At 37.2% G+C, this 15005-nt stretch overlaps 1 protein-coding gene across 1 annotated transcript in view; it reads right to left on the minus strand.

Annotated features, from left to right (window-relative positions):
* Cntn4 (contactin 4) overlaps positions 1-15005 on the minus strand; it is a 952979-nt gene that overhangs the window by 319730 nt on the left and 618244 nt on the right. The window contains exon 6 of the mRNA XM_032906003.1: positions 12853-13028. Within this exon, the coding sequence (XP_032761894.1) occupies positions 12853-13028 (176 nt within the window). The remainder of the gene's footprint in view (positions 1-12852; positions 13029-15005) is intronic.

Genomic DNA, 15005 nt, shown 5'->3' on the forward strand with positions numbered 1-15005 from the left:
CCATTGATAATCTATGTTCATATTTGTTGTTTTCTTAGAATGTCTCTGATATTTAAAAGAAATCAATGGTTTCCCGATTTTCATAAATCACGAACTATGCTCTACCTTACAGATCCCAATGGCAACTGTGAGAAGTCTGAAAAAAAAAAAAAGATACACTCTAATAGCTAATAATTACAACAGAGTAACATCTGTTTATACGTTAATTTCTCGAGGTCCACATTATTGAATTTTCAGCCAACACCTGTTATCCCAACATCTCTACTATTGGATTTGCTTTTATGAGAACATTTTCTATAAAACTCAGCAAATTTTGGATTGAGTTTTTCGAACTAGTCAAATAAAAGGAAAACTGTATTCTTACATTGAAGACCCAAGTTGCACTGTAAATGTTTTCAGTTTTGACACCCAAATGTTCGCTCATTAAGTTTAAATTGACCTAAATATTCACAAATTATTTACCCAAACAACCATCTATCAACATTTTATTGCTCAGAAACAAAAGTTTGCCTATTTCAGCAGCTTTTCTAATTAAAAACCAGTCAAGCCAGTCACAAAGCTGGCCGTCTACCAACTCCCAGCTCTTGTTTGGAACAAGTGCCCGTTCTACAATTTAGCTATGAATGCAAAGCTAAATATTTTTTTAAAAATATTTCAAATAGTGAACATATGAAAATTACAGAAAGTACAAGCAGTGATCAGGGAACAAACTTGAGGTGGAAAAACCCTCAAGGTTTTCCATCTAATTCCTTTTCTCTTATTATTAGCCGCCTCCACCCTGAAGTACCTGATCTGTCTCAGTGAAGACCTCAGACAAGCTGACTGGAGCAGACAAGAAGGAACTTTTCCATCAGTGTATCTCATCAGCTGCTATGCCTCCATCTGACAGCTTCACTACACAAACCCATAGCGACTGATGCAATTGAGAAAAGTTACTAAAATTACCCTCAAAGTGGGTTTTATATTTTCTGTTGTGATACTGGGGATTGAATATATACTAGAATAATGCTCTGTCATTGAGTTACACTTTGGCTTTAATTATGCTACCCTGATACACACATATGCTATTTAAGTGAAAAGAAGGCCAAAATGAAGCGGCTATTGTACTCATTTGTCTCCTCAATTTATTTTTTCTCATTATTTTTCTTTTGGTTTCTGTCTTCTTCACATTGCATGAGCTCAGGAGCATCCCTGACACTTATCCATCCACTCCTATCTCAAGGCAAAGGTCAAGGCAAATGTCAACAGAGAGAAGTATAAGCTGACATAGCTTCCACTGGAATACTAGTACTATGGGCATGTGCCAAGACAATGGCAGTTTTCATACGGTAGGCAGGTAACTGGATTTTGTTAAGGGAGTTAAATTGGACAATTTACAGCTGCTTTTGAATGAATTATAGTCATCCACAAGTTGAGATGATAAATAGCTTAGGTCTTTTGTTCTGCAGATCTGAACTGTTGTAAAACAGCTGAACTCACTGGAAGAAGGCATCACTGTTTATAAAGCTCTCATGTTGATAAGCTAGGATCTAAAGTTACTAGGTTATTCTCTTGAAAGCTCTTCATCATGATCGACAGTTAAAGGGCATCTTTGTCATCTGTGGGGGAGGGGTGACATGCGAGTAACAAACTTGTAACATGTCATGTTCTGATTGGAGTTAACAGTTTACCTACCCACCACTGTTTGCCATAGAAATCAATATTTGGAGTGTTTTTAAAACCCACTTGAAATAAATTGGAAACTTGCTTAACTTTTCAAGCAGAAATATTGTTATTAATTATTCTCATTATAGAACTTGAAACCAATTATATGAAAATTAAAGTCACAAACACACATAATTATCACATACAACATTATGCATTTTCATGTGAGGAACAAATCAACAGTATAATGTTATTAAGACTATTTATAACTAAAATGTTAAACAAAAATTATGAATTACTATAGTAAAGGTAATAAATACAATGAAAATTCTATTTGTATCTATCAAGGGTAGATTTTATCAAGAAACCAAGTTGATGCTTTGAATGCAAAGTGCTTTTGGAAAATGTCTTAAGTGGGACAGGGTAAGTGGCTGCAACTCATGCATGGGAGATCCAGGATCCTATGCTAGTATCTTATTCCTACTCCTATGCAGAGCAGTGATTCCAATTTGCTAATTTCCAAGTTGTTCAGCTGTAAGATGAATAAAATGTCTACAAATCCCGGGGTTGTTGAGAATTAAATGTGATAATGCTTCCAAAAATGCTTAGCCTAATATCCAACATAGAGTAATGAAGGTATAATAATGCCTTATAATTGAACCTTATTAAAACATGACTTAGTAGTTTATAATCATTAGTTAACTTGATCCTTTAGCCAAAGAAGTAGAGTAACTAACCTCTATCTATGGGTATCTGAAGTAGGGAGAAACCTTTTTCAAAATCATGGGCATCCAGGGGAGCTGAGACTATTTCCAGAGAATTCTGTCTATATCTTGCATTCTTACCTGACTACATCTAAGCTTGCCATCTTTATTTCAAAGAGGCAGGATAGGGAGGGAAGTATGGGAAAGAAAAGAGAGGAAGGGAAGAATCATTGCATAGCTTTCTGAGGCTAGGAGCTCTTCCGAGACTTTGCATCTCTAAGGGGCGAGAGTTTCCACCTCACAGAACTGCTGACCTACAGCTGTGATTGGAAAAATAAATGAAATGGAGCACTGAGCCAAATTCATTCCCAATTATACAAACAGAATCTCAACTTCTCAAACCTGTATTTCTCCCACATTTCCTTCCTTCCTTCTGTTTTTCCTTCTTTCCTTATTTTCTTCCTTCTTTCTTTCATTCCTTCCCTTTTCTTTTTTTCTTTCATTTTCTTTCTTTTTGGCAAAACAATTTCTCTGTATGGTTCTAGTTGACAGGGAACATGCTATGTAGTCCCAGTAGGTCTTTAACTCACAGACTTCTTGCCTCTGCCTCCTGAGTACTCAGATTATAATGTGTACCAATGTATATGTACATGTTACACCAATGTAAGATACTTGGCTCATGTTTTTAAAATGATGATTTTGCAAGTGGAGATATGTACATTTGAATTTTTTGTTTGTTTGCTATTTGGCATGTTGGCCATAGAACCCACAGCCTTTCCCATGCTTGGAAAATAATGTAATACAAAGCTATATCCTTTGTCCCTTTAGATCCACGTCTATATGTCAGAGAAAACGTTCATGCATCTTAGTTCTCCTGGAGATTTAAAATGGGTTGCCTAGCTGGAAAAGTAAGAAGCATGGAAGCTTAGAGAGGCAGCAGCAGTCTGTTCTACAGACACAGCCTCTGGAAACACATCTATCATTATGCTGTGTAAATGATGCCTTGAAATAAATACCCTCTGCTCTTAGCTTTATCCACTGATACACTTTTCCTGTGGAATAATGATTACAGTATTCACCGTGACTTTTCTGGTTGACACAGAGGAGGAAATGGATGAGGGTTAGAGAGGAACACTTAAGTGAAAAGGAAAGCTATTGCTGAAGAGTCCACTGAAGCCAGGCATACTCTCAGTTTGACTTCATTTGCTATATCTCACATAGGTTGTATTTTTGATTTGGGTTATATTTTCCCATCAAACACAGGTCTACATCTGTAATGAAGATGCCAATCATCTCCTGCTTAGCCTCAAAGTGGTAAGGGCTTGCTTGGATACACCCACAGAGCACTCCACAGGTCCACAAGAAAATTCCTAAACACAATGGCCCCACATTCCGATTGTGATGATGCAATACTTATTTACTTTTCATTCATTTATTCACTTATTCATTCAAATTATTACTGAAAGTGTACTTTGTGCCAATCACTAGCCAATATCTTTCTATAGCCCTATGTGAAATAGAAGGACTAAAGGATAGAGAGGTATGCTGTAGGGTGAGTGATAGATAGGGAGATGATTGCTGATGACCAGATAATAATCTCCATGGGGTCTACCTTTAGTCCTCATGATAGTTGGCACCAACCAGCCAACCAACAAACAAACAAAACCAACTTACAAACAACAATAAAAATGCAAAGTGCCCTTCAAATTACACTACAATAAGTAATGCTCCTGATAGTGTCCATGTGTCATTAAAAGAGCTTGCATTATGCTGTATTGGTTTAATTAAAGAAAAAAATTCTCTTCTAAAGACATTGGTAGCAAAATGAAAACCTATTCTTAGAGGCATTATCTCCAGTGAACTCGAAAATTTCTAGAAGTCAATTAATACAAGTTAAAGATGTTCAGTGCCAACATAAGAAATTATCAAGTCTGTCAACAAAAGCAGCATGTGATAATTTTTAATAAATCTTAAAATAGAAATAATACATCTACCTCTACATACTTGTTCCATGAATAAACTAATAGAAAGTAAGCAATGAGACCGGAAAAGTATGATTTATTACAGCAAGGTTAAGGGATGCTTTTCTTATGAACTAGATTAGTTTGAAGTAGAAAAAGCCAGATCAGGGCTGTATTTCCTTGGCTGTGGAAATTATTACCTATGTAATAACAATGAATAGTCCATCTACTCCAAGCTCCACTTTCACTTTTATAAGGATATAAGCTAAGAAATATATAAAAGTTGCTTCAGACATAACCACATGAGGTGAAACCATTGGCTTACTTGTATGGTACATGGCAGTGTGGTCAAACAGCAGTGCAGCCATTTAAGGATTACAAAAAAAGCTCAGGGGGGAAAACTCAATGATATTTAAAATTTTTCCTACATTCCTTGATTTTTATTTATTAAATAAAGAATAGTCTTGTATTTCAACAAATTGAAAATATTTTTGAAATAACAGTATGAATAAGAATTCTTTGAAAGAGGCTGTACCTGCCAAGACTGATTGACTGATTAGAACTATATCCTCTACTGAAAGGATAAACAGGCTGAGAAAGAAATTAGGGAAAGGACACCATTCACAGTAGTCACAAATAATATTAAATACCTTAGTGGACTCTAACCGAGCAAGTGAAAGATCTGTATGACAAGAACTTCTGAAGAAGGAAATTGAACATCTCAGAAGATGGAAAGGTCTTCCATGCTCATGGATTGGCAAGATTCATATTGTAAAAATGGCCATCTTGACAAAAGCAATCTACAGATTCAATGCAATCCCCATTAAAATTACAACTCAATTCTTCATATAATTAGAAAGAGCAATTTGCAAATTCATCTGGAATAACAAAAATTCAGGATAGCCAAAACTATCCTCAACAATAAAAGAACTTCTGGGGGAATCACCATCCCTGAACTCAAGCTGTATTACAGAGAAATAGTTTTAAAACTGTATGGTATTGGTACAGAGACAGGTAGGTAGATCAATGGAAGAGAATTGAAGACCCAGAAATGAACCCACAGACCTATGGTCACTTGATCTTTGACAATGGAACTGAAACCATCCAGTGGGGGGAAAATAACATTTTTAACAAATGGTGCTGGTTCAACTGGAGGTTAGCATGTAGAAGAATGCAGATCGATCCATTCTTATCACCCTGTACAAAGCTCAAGTCCAAGTGAATCAAGGACCTCCACATAAAACCAGATACACTGAAACTAATAGAAGAAAAAGTGGGGTAGAGCCTCAAACACATGGGCACTGGGGAAAATTTCCTGAACAGAACACCAATGGCTTATGCGCTCTCCAACGTATAAAAAGGCCACATACTCCACTATGTTCTATTTATAATATCCAGAAGCTGGAAAGTACCCAGATGTCCTTCAACAGAGGAATGAGTACAGAAAATGTAGTACATCTACACAATGGAGTACTACTCAGCTATTAAAAACAGTGACTTCATGAAATTCATAGGCAAAAGGATGGAACTAGAAAATATCATCCTGAGTGAGGTATCCCAATCACAAAAAAGCACACATGGTATGCCTTACTGGTGGAAATTAGCCCCAAAGCTCAGAATACCTAACATACAATCCACAGATCACATGAAGCTCAAGAAGAAGGATGACCAAAGTGTGGATGCTTCAGTCCTTCTTAGAAATGGGAACAAAAATATTCATAGGAGGAGATATGGAGACAAAATTTGGAGCAGAGACTGAAGGAATGGCCATTCAGAGCTTACCCCACATGGGGATCCAGTCCATATACATGCATACCACCAATCCCAGACAATATTGCTGATCCCAGGTACATATTGACAGCATATATCTGTCTCCTGAGAGGCTCAGTCAGAGCATGACAAAAACAGGCGAATGCTTGCAGCCAACCATTGAACTGAGAATGGGGTCCCCATTGGAGGAGTTAGAGAATGGATTGAAGGAGATGAAAGGGATTGCAACCACATAAGAACAACAATATCAACCAACCAGAACTCCTAGGGACTAAACCACCATCCAAAGAGTACACATGGACAGACCAATATCTCTAGCTACATATGAAGCAGAGGATGATCTTGTTAGGCACCAATGGGAGGAGAAGCCCTTGGTCCTGCCAAGGCTGGACCCCAGTGTAGGGCAATGTCAGGAGTGGGGTGGGAAGGGTGGGGAAAAGGGATACATTTGAAATGTAAGTTTAAAAAGTCCAATAAAAAAGAACTATATTGATGTGGAAATATTGGAGTGTTGTAGGCTTGGAGCCTAATTATTTTATTTGGGACTAGCTTTTGTTCCTCAAATAGCTGACCCTTTCCCATATCTGTATTGGAGCTAACATACTGTAACTAATAAGAAAAAACCTTGTGTAGTATATTAATGTCAACAGACCACTAGTTTCCATCAATCCCACAGTTATGAATGTCATCAGATAGCATCTAAGGTCTACAGGAGAGATTTCTTCCCCTTCTTGGAACTACCTCTCTTATGTTTTGTCCAATATATTTGAAAAATTGCCTTGATTGATAACCTTGTTCATTCCATTGCTATAAAAACTCATGAATCTGCTCCTATGATGAAATATGGAACATCTGATGACTAAAACTTATGTTTCTCTGGCCATGGTCAGTCAAGATTTGGTCAAGAATAAACTATCATTATTCTCTTTGAGGTGAGAGCTGTGTGTGTGTGTGTGTGTGTGTGTGTGTGTGTGTGTGTGTGTGTATCTGTGTGTGTGTCTGTGTGTTGACATTAACAACCTCTTTCTAGTTATGTTTTCTTAATTAAAAAGTCTATGAACATCTCCCAATATTGACTGCTATAGATTGATAATGAGGATTATATTCTAGCTCTAAAAATGGCTAGAATATAAATTGTTTATATTTGTAAACATTCTTCTTTCCCAGCTTAGCTTTAGAGACATAATCATTACTAAATGGGCAGTTAACAATGGAATGTCTACATTCATGCAAATAAACTAATAGAGATTCTATAAATGCAGGATGGAAATCATGATTTCTGGTTGTTTACAATAGATGCTATCAGAAGAATGAAAATCAAACAAGACAATATTCAGTCATCCCAAGTTTTATCAAATCTTGGAAAAGGAACAGAGATACTGTGAGGTTGAAGTTGAGGACTGCAGAAACATTTCTTTTCATGTGAAAAAAGGAGGTATGGAAATATCTATCAGACTGTATCATACCTACTATTTTGTCACTGAGATGAGACACCGTAACCAAGGCAACTCATGAAAGAAAGAATTTTGTTGTTGTTGTTGTTGTTGTTGTTGTTGTTGTTATTGTTGTTGTTGTTTAAATCTGCTGCTGTGAGTTCTAAATTTCACACAGCTTCTGCATGCTCTTTGAACTACACCAAAATGTTTGCATCTGTTTAAACAACTGTTTTTGGATATTTTATGTATTTACATTTCAAATGTTATCACCTTTTCCAGTTTCTGTCCCCGCCCACCAACCCACTTCCATCTAACTGCCCTGGCATTTCCTTACGATGGGCATCAAGCCCCCACAGGACCAAGGGGTTCTCCTTCCATTGAACCCAGATAAGGCCATCATCTGCTACATATGCTGCTGTAGTCATGGGTCCCTCCATGTGTACTCTTCGGTTGGTGGTTTAGTCCCTGTGATCTCTCGGGGGGTCTTGTTTGATATTGTTGTTCTATGGGGTTGCAAACCCCTTCAACTCCTTTATCTAACTCCTCCATTGGGTCCCTGTGCTTAGTCCAATTGTTGGCTATGAACATCCACGTCTGTATTTGTCAACCTCTCAGGAGACAGCTATAACAGGCTACTGTCAGCAAGCATTTCTAGGCATCAAAGCATTTCTTGGTGTCTATATATGGGATGGATCCCCAGGTGGGGCAGTCTCTGGATGGCCCTTCCTTGAGTCTCTGCTCCACACTTTGTCCTTGTATTTCCTTTAGATAGAAGTTATTCTGGGTTAAAAAGTTGGAGATGAGTGAGTGGCCCCATCACTCAAACAAGGACCTGGCCTAACCTCTAGATATGGTTTCTACAGGTTCTCCCTACCTTTTGTTGGGTATTTCAGCTAATCTCATCCCTGCTGGGTCCTGGAAGACTCTTGCTTTCCTGGCATCTGGAACTTGCTGGTGGCTACCCCAGTTCCCCATCCCCCATTACTAAGCACCTCCGTTTAAATTCCTGACCTCTGTATATCATCCTTGATTCCTCCCATACCTGATCCTACCATTTTCCTTTTTCCCTTCCTCTCTTCCTCTCAAGTCCTCCCATTCTCTACCTCTGGTGAGTATTTTGTTCCCCTTTTGAAGAAGGACTGAAGCATCCACATTTTGGACTTTCTTCTGAACTTCATATGGTTTGTAAATTGTATCTTGGGTATTCTGAGCTTTGGGGCTAATATCCACTTATCAGTGAGTGCATACCATGTATGTTCTTTTGTGACTGGATTACCTCACTTTATGATATTTCCTAGTTCCATCCGTTTGCCTAATAATTACACGAAGTCATTGTTTTTGATAGCTGAGTAGTACTCCATTGTGTAGATGTACCACATTCTCTGTATCCATTCCTCTATTGAAGGACATTTGGGTTCTTTTCAGCTTCTGGCTATTATAAATAAGGCTGCTATAAACATAGTAGAACATGTCTCCTTGTTATATGTTGCAGCATCTTTCAGGTATATGCCCAGGTGTTGTATACCTGGGTCCTCAGGTAGTACTATGTAAATTTTTTTCTGAGAAACCACTAGACTAATTTCCACAATGATTGTACCAGTTTGCAATCCCACCAACAATGGAATAGTGTTTCCACAACCTACCTCTTTCTCACAACCTACCAGCATCTGCTGTCATCTGAGATTTTGGTCATAGCCATTCTGATTGGCATGAGGTGGAATCTCAGGGTTGTTTTGATTTGCATTTCCATGATGACTAAGGATATTGAACATTTCTTTAGGTGCTTCTCAGCCATTGGGTATTTCTCAGTTGAGATTTCTTTGTTTAGCTGTGTACCCCATTTTTAAATAGGGTTATTTGCTTCTCTGGAGTAATTGAGGGATTGTTTATAGTCTCAGAGTGTTAGATCATTTCCATTTTGGTGGAGAAAATGACAGCAGGTAAGTAGGCATGGCCCTGGAGAAAAGCAGTAGCTATAGGTAAGAATTTACAAAGGACCAATAAGCAGGAGGTAAGATTCACTGGGCCTGGTATGGGCTTTGAGACCTTGAAGCTTAGTCTCTCATGATCATACCTCTTAATCCTTCCTAACAAGTCAACCAACTGGGAACCATACATCAGATATATTAGGCTATGTGAGTCATTCTTATTCAAACCACCTGAGAACATTACACTGAATTGAAGAATGGAATCTTTAAAGAAATCAGATAATTGAACAAGTGGAACAGGGGACGTTGAGTATCAGGCAAAGGGAATGAAAGTATGAAGGCTCTGGAACCAAATGAGCATTGTTTTCTTATAAGTTAAAATAAGATGTGGTAATATATTTTTTTTCTTTCTTTTTTTTTTTCTGGAGCTGAGGACCAAACCCAGGGCCTTGCATTTTCTAGGCAAGAGCTCTACCACTGAGCTAAATCCCCAACCAATATATTTTTTTCAAGGTGCAGCAGAAGACATAACCAAAGAAGTGGAATGATATAATTTACATTTTTAAAAGATCATTTAATGTTTTATGATAAATAGTCGAAACAAGGTTCCAAGATGAAAAGAGACCAGACAGCAATGAATACTGAAGAGATAGTACATCTTGCTTTTATAAGAAAATTTCCCTTGCTTTTATGGCAAATAATATTTCATGTAAAATAAAAATGCATGTAATGTTATGTGGTGTTGAATCATACCCAGGACGTCACATTTGCTCAGCCAGCAGTCCTGCCAACTGACCTGCGCCCTACTCGTGTTTCTTGTTGTTAAAGGACAATATTTTATTCTGTGGCTCAGAATGGCCCGGAACTCACTATTAGTTTTAGCAGGCTGGAAGAAAGAGATCAACATGGCCAGCAGCATTTTTCATATCAGGAAATGCACAGTGGAAGACAAGCTACTCCCGAACCCAAGCGAGGAATGCATAGTACCCCAGGGAACACTGTAGGAAGGGCAGCTGAAAAAATATATATTTAAAACAATTTCAACTGTGATAGACCAAAAGATTAGTTCTGAGAAGGGTTATATAACAGAGGATAATGCTGTATTCTGAATTTAGTTTAAAACATAAAATAATTAAATAAGCTGTAAATTAACAATAAGGTTATACTATGAAATTAGCCCTTTTAAAAATGAACAGGGTGCCCATTACAATTGCTACACTGGAAGGTCACAACATGGATATATTGGTGTTAGTGTCTTCGGCAAAGGTCATAGCACACATAAAAAATTGTAGTTCTCTTCATATGACCATAACTTAACAAATGAATTCACACAAGATTGTGAAGAAGATAATTGCTCATTAAAGGCTTGAAGGAAAAATTAATTACGGGACAAGATATAGTTTCACATATTTAAGAACAGACTAGTTTCATATATAGAGTCATAACTGGAATTGGGCTGGAAGGATGACTGCACAGTGAGAGCACTGGCTGCACTCCCAGAGGACCAAGGTTCCATTCCCAGCACACACATAGCAACTGCTCATGACTCCAATTCCAACAGATTCAATGCTCTCTTCTGGTCATGGGAAAACTACATGCATGTACAGGCACACATGCAGACAAAATAACCACATACTTGCTTGTATCTGAAAAATATGCACACTAGTTTTGTGGCCCTTAATCAGATGCATTACCCTCCTATTTTTGTGCGTACCCAAAGATACTAAAGACTATCTCAGGAGACATTTACAATATACACAGAATTTCTGGAAAATTCATTTATCAATTACAAAAAAGTGCCATCAAAAAGCAATAAAAGATTAAGTGCTGAATATTATAATAGGTATATTTGGTATTCTGTTCCCAGAGTAGGTTTTGTTAATGAGAATATTCTACAGTGTTACTACCAACAGACTTAGTAATTACACAACCTTTGATATTAACATACTGCTATATGAGTTGAGATTTTATACAAGGGACTATATAATCATATGCAAATGCATGCACCCTTAAAACTTTAGCTGAACAGCAATCCTCAAGGTGTCTGCGGTAGAATGTGTACTTACTGCTTCTACTGCTAGACTTTGATTTTCAGTTTTCTAGTTCTAAATTCTACTTTCCTTCACACAGGCAATGATTTTTATTAAATGCAAATCTCAAGACTTAGCAATTTGTTTTCTGTGTTCTAATTTGGTATAAAAGTATAAAAGGTGAATGAACTATATCCTAATTTTTTTCATTATTGGACATAAATATCTTTCTACTATATTAAAACAATAATAGGATTTATTGGTGTATTGATCACTAAGCTACACCATCACTCCAAATTTTATTATTAAAGTATTTTTTTATCAACACTAGTTTGCTAACAATTCAATTGTTTTTTTTACAGTTGTTCTGTTTAATGTTTATAGATGTTGCATGCATGTACTTATCATGTGTAAAACTCTAACACTTATGTAAATGTATATGTATTTAAATCATCATATAACCAAATAATCATATAAGCAAACTATCTCAGGCTCTATGAAACATACCCCTTTCCTTCCACGTTATAGTTCATTAGTCACATAAACTATTTTCTAAATATAAATAAAAAATAAAACTAAGCAATGAATATCCTAGTAAGAGCACCAGTGGAAGGGGAAGCCCTTGGTCCTGCTAAGACTGAACCCCCAGTGAACGTGATTGTTGGGGGGAGGGTGGCAATGGGGGGAGGGTGGGGAGGGGAACACCCATAAAGAAGAGGAGGGGGAGGGATTAGGGGGATGTTTGCCTGGAAACCGGGAAAGGGAATAACGTTCAAAATGTAAATAAGAAATACTCAAGTTAATAAAAAAAAAGTACAGTATATATGAAAAAATTCAAAATAAATGTAAAAAGTAAACCTTAAATTTTATATATATATAATTTTTAAAATCTCAGAATAAAAATGCATGTGTATAATATATCCAGATATGACAATATACATTTTAAATTCAAGTTTAAAATTTCTTTGTCTACAGGAAAAATTTCTATTATGTTCATGTAATTAGCTTTTTCTGTATATAAAGTAAACTATTTTATGTATAATCATATATACATATATAGTTATATATACACATACACGCATATATATATAAACTAGGGTGAGATGATATTGATATTCATTACTGTTTTCTGATATCTAAAATGTATTTTATTATGGAAAAATCATTCCATTTATTAGATATCTAAATTCCATGTTCTTTACATTCTATATAAAAATGCTGCTCATTTATTTTAATAAACTATTTTGGGCAAATAAAAAAAACAATAATATGCCTTATTCAAATCTATGCAGTCTCAGAAGGTAACACTTGTAACGTATATTCATACAGTGTACACAAGTTCAAAGAAACATTGGAGGTGCAATATAATGGCTACTTACATGCAAACTGAAGCTTTGCTTCTCTGCTTACAATTGTTCCAAACGAGTTTGTTGCTATGCATTGGTACGTTCCAGAATCTTGGGTTTTATTGGGGTTATTGATCAACAAGCTGCCTTCAACAACACTGTAGCGGAAATCCATACCAATGTCAACATCTGTTCCATTTAACTTCCACCTATAGTATAAAAATGCCAGTAGATAAAGCCTTGTAATATTAATCAATATTTCTGAATTGTCTAAAATAGATAACAACTAGAGATCCCAGGAAGTATCACCAGTGTGGGTTTTGAAGCATGGTAAAGCATATATTAGAAAGTGTCTATCCAGCGATGGTGACATCTTAAGTGCTTATGGGGAGAGGGCTATCTTTCATAGTAAATGATGACAATCTCACTTTAGCTCCTGTTCTGAGATGACATACAATGCTACCAATAATTAATTTCTTGGGGGGGACTTTTTTTAAAACATAATTTCTACAACTCTCTCTAAAACATAACTGCTTAGTAAAAAGTCCTTTTTTTTCTGGTTGGCAAACACTGTTTAAATAGGTGTATCTAGAGGACAGAATGTACCACTTTCAGGGAAACAGCAGAAGAGTTGTTGAAATTGCAGCCGAGCCTATTTTGATTCAATTCTTAAAATGAGTGAAGTGCCTGGTTCCAAAGCAAAAGAACTCTATTGATCTGAGATGCTTCGGGGACCAAATCTGCCTGGCCATGGATCAACTGGATGATCGCTTTAGCCACTGGCACTCAAAATGTCAATCAACTGCCCCAGTGAGCTACAGGCTATTAAGTAACCAAAGCAAAGAATGTTTTCTTGTCCTCTGTTCATTTCCATGGGTCACCTGTGAATCTGGATGTAGCAGTGAGCTCAATAAATGAGTTTTACTGAGACATATTTCAGTAGCTTAGCTTTGGTACGGAGATCCGCAATTCTGTTCTCAGAGTCACTGACATCCAAAGAATGTGAACCTTATCTGAGTCAAATCACCTTTCAGGACTCCATAGGAATTGATAGGAATCCATACAAACTTTTGAACTAACATAATTCAATGACTGCTTTTTTGATAGCTTATGAATTACCAAGACTCTCCTAGGAGCTGAAAACATTCAGAAAGATTGTAGCACAATGGAAATTGATTCAAAGCAACAAAGCGAGTAGCAATGGAGAATTATTCGTTTTACTTTCTTAAAATAACGAGAGCCATTTACCTAAATAGAAGTGCGCATGTGCATGGCCACCCACTGTGCAGTTCTTTATTACATCCCAGGGCACTGTGCTTATGAATACATAATGCAAAAGAATTTAAGTGATAAAATCCTCAGCCTGCTAGCTTCAAGTTACATGTGCGGGGGGCATGTACGTTTGTGTCTGCATGTGTCCTTCAGATATGTGGTCTTAGACAGCCCAGGCTGACCTCAGTCTACCTTGTATTCTTATATTTGAGATAACCCCAAACTCCTGATTTTCGTTCCTCCATTCCCCAAGTGCTTGAGCCAGTACATTGAACACCAAAGTCTATCCCATAGGACACGTCCCCTGATGTGCCCATTGCCTTTACACTATGCTCCCTTGAAGTAGAGGCTGTCAGACTCCTGCAGAAGCCACCCTAGTCTACATAGTGAGCTTCAGGCCCTACAGGGTTAAATAGGGAGACTTCGTCTTGAAAAGAGAAAGTTGGGGGAGGAGATGCGCATCTTCCAATGAAGTCCTTGTCCATATTTCTAGTCAAAGTGGGTCAAGGGTCTTCAGATGTCCTGTGGAAGTCCTCCTACTCCTGATGCAAAGAATGCTTTTGCTCAAGATGATTTACCCAAATTCCTTTTATATTCTCAGTTTTTTTCAGTCTAGAACTTAACCCTCTCACTGTGCTCAATAAACACTTGTTGAGCTTAAGGCATTCAAAATTCTGCTTCCCTAGTACATATTTGAGCTTTGAGCATCTACACAATTCATCAACCATGCTTGCCTCGCCCAGCCCAGTGCCATGAGTTCCTTCACAGCCATGTCTTTGAAGTGTAAAAAAAAAAATTCTAGAAACAGGAGGGCTGAGAAAGCAGGATAGAAGCAGAAAGGGGACTTAGTTCTTTATGTGTTTGTGTATAAGAAGCCGGATATTAGAAACCGACAGTGTTTTTCGGCTCTGCCG

This window comes from Rattus rattus, chromosome 6 (genome assembly GCF_011064425.1).
Source record: "Rattus rattus isolate New Zealand chromosome 6, Rrattus_CSIRO_v1, whole genome shotgun sequence".
NCBI classification, from domain to species: domain Eukaryota; kingdom Metazoa; phylum Chordata; class Mammalia; order Rodentia; family Muridae; genus Rattus; species Rattus rattus.